At 36.4% G+C, this 7794-nt stretch overlaps 1 protein-coding gene across 1 annotated transcript; it reads left to right on the top strand.

Moving 5' to 3' along the window:
- The first annotated feature begins 1161 nt into the window (after nt 1–1161).
- LOC149237217 (cysteine-rich receptor-like protein kinase 2) lies at nt 1162–5404 on the top strand. The gene is made up of 7 exons (XM_089372598.1): nt 1162–2193; nt 2826–2993; nt 3092–3231; nt 3334–3544; nt 3651–3882; nt 4415–4559; nt 4661–5404. Exons 1-7 carry the CDS (start codon nt 1338–1340, stop codon nt 5033–5035), a joined length of 2127 nt encoding a protein of 708 aa, XP_089228724.1. The 5' UTR covers nt 1162–1337; the 3' UTR covers nt 5036–5404.
- The last annotated feature ends 2390 nt before the right edge of the window (nt 5405–7794 follow it).

Here is a 7794-nt window from a genome sequence, read left to right as displayed (position 1 = left end):
GTGCGTGTTGTATTTTACCTTTTTTAATGAATACAAATATTTTAGTTCCATTATTTTTATATAATTCCTTCTGAATCATTTATAAACTATCATTCCTTTAAAATTTCTAAATCATTTATAAACTATCATTTTTTAAGTTTGATAGTTTATTCCTCCACTTTTTAAAATCTAAACTTTAAATATTTTTTTAATGTCACTATGTAAAAGAAATGGTTAAAAATGATTAATATTAAGGAAATGTTATGATATTTTTATATTCTTCTCATGACATAGGAGGAGGAATTGTCTAGACTGCTAAAAGTGGCCGGAATCTGGGCCAAAAAATTTTAAATTTTTTTGTAGAGATAGTGATTGAATTGTGTTTTTGATTGTGGAAATGGATTCAGCACCATCAAAAACGTTTAAAACACCTAAAATTTTGAAGTTTAACAACTATAACTTTGATTTACAAAAATCTTTGCCAGATTTTCGCTAAATATAACCAAATTTTCCATAATTTTCTGGGCAACTCCTCTGCCTCGTTACACTAAGCCGAATTTATACATAGAAATTACAGTATTATATACCAGTGTAGATTCGGTTGCCAAAGGTGATTTGGTTTTATAACATTATGTCACTAACCATCCCGAAGGTGCAATGTCTGGCTGATGTAAAGATGTTGCAATCCTATTGATAGATATTTGATTAGAATTATTACAAACTTTCAAACCTGGTAGATGTGTTTTTATTTTATTCAAACTCAAAATTGATTTATTTAAAACTTAAAATTGATTTACAATAAAATATTCCCATTTAAGATGGTTCGATACCATTCCAATTTGGTGTCTCTACCCTTCAATCCAACCATTCTACATTTCTAAAAATTGACTCGCATCCTACAACTCATTAGAAATTTGTCCACATATGAAAACTTACGCCCTTATCGCGTCACAACCGGCCATTTTCCCGGAGCTGTTAACGGACAAAGACTAAACTATTTCAAATAAAAAAATATGACTTTGCTGTCACAAAATTTGATTTGGCCGCAATGGAACCAGTATGTATTATCTAAACATGTGGAGGAGGCATCGGGTCAGAGTCAGTCGGTCAGAAACAGACACCCGGTCACGCACAAACCACAACATAAGATTTTCCTACAGCAGGCAAGTTTGACGCGCTACTAAGTTTCTTTTTCGTGACAGTGTTCTACGCCCTTAATTTCCATCGCCCGCTGGTAAGAGTCCTTAGCAGCTCTTTTATCCGGTATTGATTGGGTTTTGGAAAATGAATCTGAAAATTAATGCTATAACTTCAACATTATAAGGCAATTGGATCACAACATCTGCCCTTTCAATGCCATGCCTTCTGGTAGCACCTGGGCGGGGACGAACATGAATTCAGTAACTGGCAGCGTGTTACTTATAATCTGTCTGTGTACGGGAATGCGCTTCGCAGCAGCTGATCCGGAGATTTCTACCGTTTGGGGCAAGTGCGGCAATTATACATATAGAAACGGTAGCGCTTTTCAGCTTAATCTAAACAAGGTTTTGGATTCACTGGTGAAAAATGTTTATGCCACCGGATTCAATACCTCTATTGTTGAAAGTCAAAGCAACAATAGTACTGTTTATGGCCTTGTGCAGTGCAGGGGAGATTTATATTCCTCGGATTGCGAGAAGTGCGCATCCACGGCTAAAATGAATCTTGTTCAGGGATGCCACAACACCTCTGGATTCATTCAATTAGACGGCTGCTTCTTGCGTTACGACGATCATAATTTTTACAACGATATTGAAAGTACGAAGGATGCGCAAATAAATATTCTCTGCAATGGTGGGAACAGCAGTCAGCCACAACAGTTCACAACTGCTGTGAAATCCCTGCTCTCGAATAGTACCGCTGAAGCACAACGGAGCCCCAACTTTTTCGCTGCCGATTCCGTCAGTGTCACCTCTGGTTTAACGAGGAATATCTACAGCTTAGCACAGTGCTGGAGAGATCTGTCCCGGACAAGCTGCGGATCGTGCTTGACTTATGCCGTAGAAGATATTTTTAAATGCCATAGTGGAGCTCTTGGCGCACAATTCGGATCTGAGAACTGCTATTTACGTTACGAGGTTTATGAATTTTTCAACATTTCCGTTATCCTGCCACCGCCACCGCCACCGCCAGCAGAAAGTCCTCGCGTACGCTCCAGTATAAGCGTATCCTCCGGTATATTAATCCTCACCTAGTTGACGAACGATAATAAGTAATATAGTGGTTTAATTCTGGAGAACCTTTTTTCAGACGAAAAGAACACTTCATTTCATTAGAAAAATTAAAGAGGAAGTAAACATATCATGTATTTCAAATTCTATGGGTAGATAAAAGAGGAAGTAAAAATATCATATATTTCAAATTTTATGGTATTCTTCTTCCCAGCCCAAATACATTAGACTACCCATATAAATAACCTATTTTCTGTCTTTTTATCTCCTATGAAACTCTGCATATCTTGTCTTCCATCACCTCTGGAAATCCATGTTTTTCTATTTTATACTCTTTGTTTCACTTTCTTCTTCCAGATTCAAGAATTGGTTACCTCTTCTTTCGGTGTCCATACACAAAGGGAGCATAGACATTAAAAAAATGAAGAAGTTATTGTCATTTTATGTTTTGACATCCACATAAAAAGGAAAAAACAGAAATACCCTCATCTTTGATCATGACATGGTTTTCAAAAACTGCATAAAAGATCTTACCAGAGCCATCTTTAAACCACCTCTTTTGGATAAGAGGTCAGCAGAAATTCTGGGGAACTAACTCACAAATTTGCTGAGAATATTTGTGCAAATTATTTGCAGGACGAAATAACACTAGGGTGTACGGGATAGCTCTGGGCGTAATAGTCGGCGGTATACTTGGATTTATTGCTGCCATACTCATTCTGAAGCGGAATGGTTTCTCTTGTCGTAAACGTCCGGAACAGTATTCTAGAAACAGAGGTCCTGAAACTGCAGCTACACATTCAGGTTTAAGGACCTTAGATACGATGATTATCTTGCATCTTGTAAACTGTTCACCTATTTGTTTACCAAGATATATTGAAGCTCTGCAATTATTTGCGCAGATGACACAGGAGAATCTAACTTCCCGCTCAGTATATCGAACTCGGAATTCATTTTCAACTACAAAATTCTGAGGGAAGCTACTTCCAATTTTAATGCAAGTAACAAGCTCGGCGAGGGAGGTTTTGGGTCCGTCTTTAAAGTGAGCGCTTATGATCAGTGCTTTGACATAGATATTCGAAAATAGCAGCTCCAATTGATCATATGGAAAATGAGATTAATTTCGAATTGCGTTGATGTGCAGGGGGTTTTATCTGATGGCAGACAGGTTGCAGTTAAACGATTGCATATGGGTTCAAGGCAAGGAGATGCTCAATTTCTGAATGAAGCAAACGTCATCAGCCATTTTCAGCACAAGAACCTTGTGAAATTGCTTGGTTGCTCCATTGAAAACTCAGAAAGGCTACTGGTTTACGAATACCTCCAGCACAGTAGTCTGGACAAGATTCTATTCGGTTCCTTCTACCCCATTAACTACATAATCACTGCATCTATCCCGGATTTATTTGAGTTTGTACATGTAGGTTACTAATATATGCTTTTTCCTGTGATGGTTTGCAGATGCAAAAGATCATTTACTTGGCTGGAAAGAGAGGTATGAAATAATGGTTGGAACTGCACGTGGGCTAACATATCTTCACGAGGAATCTGAGATTCCAATCATCCACAGAGATATTAAAGCAAGTAATATTTTACTGGATGGTAAATATAGACCAAAAATAGCAGATTTTGGGTTAGCCAGATTCTTTCCGGAAGATAAGAGCCACGTGAGCACGAACGTTGCAGGAACTTTGTAAGAATTTTCTCTACTGTTAATCTCTTGAGGCTCCATACTAATTCGTGAATGAATTACAGTACATAAACCGACTACGAGGTGCAATATATCTTAATAACAGTTGGATAGCGTGCAAACTTTTTGGCCAGTAGATTTAGAGAATATTCTGAAATTTTCTGGTTTGTGGGGGTGGGGAGGTTTCAAGATACTTAAAAATCTGCAATCCACATAACTTCAACTCTTTTTGCCTTATTTTTTACAGTTAACTGGGAGATTAAAAACATATCCTGTTAACATTATTTTGCTGGATGAAATTGAATATAAATTGTATCATTATAATGGAGTAGAGATTTAGAGATTGCAAAATCCATATATGAAATCCATCTGCTATTGCAATCAATTTGATTCTCAATTTCTCCAAATTTAGATTTCAGTAACGGCATTTAAGAAAAATGGCAAAACGTTGATCGATTATATGTAGAAAATGGGTCATGGTTTTCTGAGAGGGTGAAGATATAGAGATTTCATTGTAGATGATGACACTGTGCAGAGGTTACATGGCCCCAGAGTACGCCTTACATGGACAACTAACAGAGAAAGTAGATGTATTTGGTTTTGGAGTACTTGTACTTGAAATTATCAGCGGAAGAAAGAGTCAGAGTTTGGTTCATGATACGGAGTTTCTCATCGAAAGAGTATGGCTCATGTGATCTCATCTTGCACTAGAGTTTTTCTCTGATCTCTACAACGTTATGCCCCTTTGCTAACACAAGTGAAATGTTTTGTCAATTACCAGACATGGAGACTGTATAAAGCAGAGAGAGCTTTAGAACTTATCGATCCCGCGTTGAAGGGCAGCTATGCAGGGGAGGACGGAATTAGAGCCATTACAGTTGGTCTTTTGTGTACGCAAGCAGCTGCAGCGTTGCGGCCTTTAATGTCGCAGGTGGTGTTGATGCTCACAAAAGAGCGAGAAAATCTTCCTTCGCCCACAAAACCTGCTTTCATAGATCTGGATTGTGTGGTGGGGATACACGACCAAGTTAAACGCCCTAGAATTAAGGAGGAGCCAGATACAACATCAAGCAGTGCAGCGACTTCTTCAACGAGACCTTCCCATACCCAACCTGGAGATGCTGACCCTTCATCAAGCATTCTGGAACCGAGATGACGTTCAAGCATTGCCTCTCAGTATTATCTTTGTCTTCGTTGGACGTTATTTTGTCTTCTCTATTATGTTGGAATGATCTTTAAATCGGGGAATCAGTATAGCACTGAGAGTCATCTAAATCCATCGGGATGCATAAGCTGAAAGAATTGTATGCTTGAACAAAACACCATCACATTACAGGTTTCCAATACCTTCAAAGTCCAGTTATTAGCCTTTTTAAATGGTGGAACTGAAAGCGACCTTTAAAGCCAAATTGTTAGCCATTTTAAAGGGTGGAACTGAAAGCGACCTTCACAGCCAAATTGTCCAGTTGCACTTGCAGGTTATATATAAATTAGTTTGTTGAATAAAAAGGTAGTTTATTTTTTACACGGTTATCAAAATGGAAATGTAAAATGGTTACAGCCTGACCGAATGCATGCAAGATATTTTTTTTTTTAATGATTAGCATAATAGTTTTATGTTTTTTTGGGTTGCTAGAGCAGTCAAAATGCCACCGGTATTTATAAATGTACATTATTTTTTATAAATAATATTATAGGTTTTTTTATGGGCATAAAATTATTGAAAAATCCATTAATGTATATTTGTTGAATTGTATTTTGTTTTATGTGAGCATAATTTTCATGATTCAAATTTGGTTCAAATCTCTTCATAAATGGCTTAAATTTTATGGGAAGAAGTGAGGTTGGGAATGGGATTAAGATTAAGAATAATTTATTAAGTAAGGTAGGTGGAGAAATATTTTTCCATTCTTTCCGTTCTATCAATTTTTTTCTCTAACATTGAAAACGAAAAACGTATCAAAACAATTGGAACGTAGTCAACCTTGGCGACTAAGTGCAAAACTGATTGAACCGGTTTATCTAACATTGAAAACGAAAAACGTATCAAAACAATTGGAACCTAGTCAACCTAAGCGACTAAGTGCAAAACTGATTGAACCCGTTTATCTATTTTTTATTAGAGCAAGTTGGAAGCAATAGCACTAGTATCAAATGATTGTTATACCTAATTTCGGTTGTCGGTAAGGTACATAATTCCCTTAAAGTGGATACTTTCCATTTCTTTTAAAGTTGGTAAATAGTACGGTATTATTTTTGAATTAATAAATATTATATAATTTTCATAAAGTGTATAATTTACCCCTTTTCAGATGGTAAGCAGTGTGGATTTATTGTTGAAAAAATGAATGTGTTAGGGGAGAGATTCCTAATGTTGTGCAGGGACTATTAATTGTTATAGTACTGGTCCCACCAAACTACCATAAATTGAGACTTTTGAAACCAATATTTAAACAAAAATAAATAAAATTAAGTATAAATAGGTATTAATTTATGTCCAAAATTTCCCCATACATTGACTGGGCCCACAACTGTCCATAAATAGTATTTTACTAGTTAAGACTGCAAACCATATTGACCCAACTAGAAAACAACTAAAACCATAAAGGCTTCCAAAATGGTCTATTCCAGAAGTAGAAAGCAGCAGTCACTTCAACCCCCACTCATCAGAACTGCAACTTTGCATCCCAAATAAATATGCCACTTGCACATAACAAAAGGGAATGTATGTCAGCCATAATTGCTGTGTTGTTCAACAACTAAACACCCTATGTTTAATAAATGACACCCAACCCAATAACATTTAAACCCACTTTGTGCAATAAATGTCACCCAGACCCAATAACTGCAATAAATGACACCCAACTCACTCTATTTCTCATTAAAACAGATCAAAGCACATGGATCAACAAATAACCAATTCCCAACCATTAGATCACATCAAATTAAATCCATACCACACATTCAAAATGAAGCCATTGCAATCCATGTGCATCCATGTCCACCAATTAAGTTCAAGTGCCCAAAACTATAAAAGAAGTCCACCCACTGTTGAAGTTGCATCTTGTGCTTTCAAACCATTCAGCAAACTTGAAGACAACATCACAAAACAATTGCCAATATATCCAGGTTAGTTATATGAATTACAACTCATTCTTCTTACAGTTCTATTTTCATTGTTTTCATTTATCAGATTTTTTACATGATCTGTCTTGCCATAACTGCTAGAAGGATACCTGGATGGTTTCACAAACAACCGTTGAAAGTCATTGTTCTTACAGTTCCATTTTCATTTATCAGAGTTCTTACATGATCTGTCTGGCCATACTAAATATTCAGAGTAACTAAATATTCCGAGGGAGGTTTTTCTTGGTTTTCTTGAAGATAATAGGGACGCGGTTCAAAAGAGTTCCATGCTACTGTAGCAAAAATAAATTCAAAATTTTATTTAATAACCATGCGGCAACAATGATGAGAACAAGAGCAAACAATCTTGATTATAATTTATCATAAACTAGAGACACATCAACAGGGCTCTTTAGTGCCTTCATTACATAGGTAAGCCTATGTTTTTGGTAGTCATTGCTTGATGCTGGAATACAATACAGTTTAGCGTCAAAAGAGACTTCACTAATTTGAATGAGTATGGTATCAAAAATCATTGTGGTATTGGCATGGACCATTATCTTTGTTGTGTTTTATAGTGAGATATGGGCTCAAAGGAATCATGCTTTGAGATGGTCAAAGGAGGAAAACAAAACATTGATAAACTACTTGACAGTTATCCTGGTTTTCATCACTTCTGAGATTTTGGCATTGCTTCTTTTTATTCTTCCTTGAGATTGTTGCTTGCAAATTTCCTCTTCAACTACTATTTCCAAATCAAACCTATGGTCTCTCCAATGAACACAAAAT

This window comes from Pinus tabuliformis, chromosome 8 (assembly GCF_031772625.1).
Source record: "Pinus tabuliformis cultivar Carrire ecotype Pingquan chromosome 8, CPIR1, whole genome shotgun sequence".
In the NCBI taxonomy this organism is placed as follows: Eukaryota; Viridiplantae; Streptophyta; class Pinopsida; order Pinales; family Pinaceae; genus Pinus; species Pinus tabuliformis.
The sequence above is the reverse complement of the archived record's forward strand: the minus strand, read 5'-3'. Positions and strand labels throughout refer to the sequence as shown.

Excerpts from the sequence above, each read along its gene's own strand:
- LOC149237217 (XM_089372598.1), top strand. The coding sequence starts at position 1,338 with ATGCCTTCTGGTAGCACCTGGGCGGGGACGAACATGAATTCAGTAACT. Across the intron at positions 2,994-3,091 it reads AACTGCAGCTACACATTCAG|ATGACACAGGAGAATCTAAC; the intron begins GTTTAAGGACCT and ends TTATTTGCGCAG. Across the intron at positions 3,232-3,333 it reads GTTTTGGGTCCGTCTTTAAA|GGGGTTTTATCTGATGGCAG; the intron begins GTGAGCGCTTAT and ends GTTGATGTGCAG.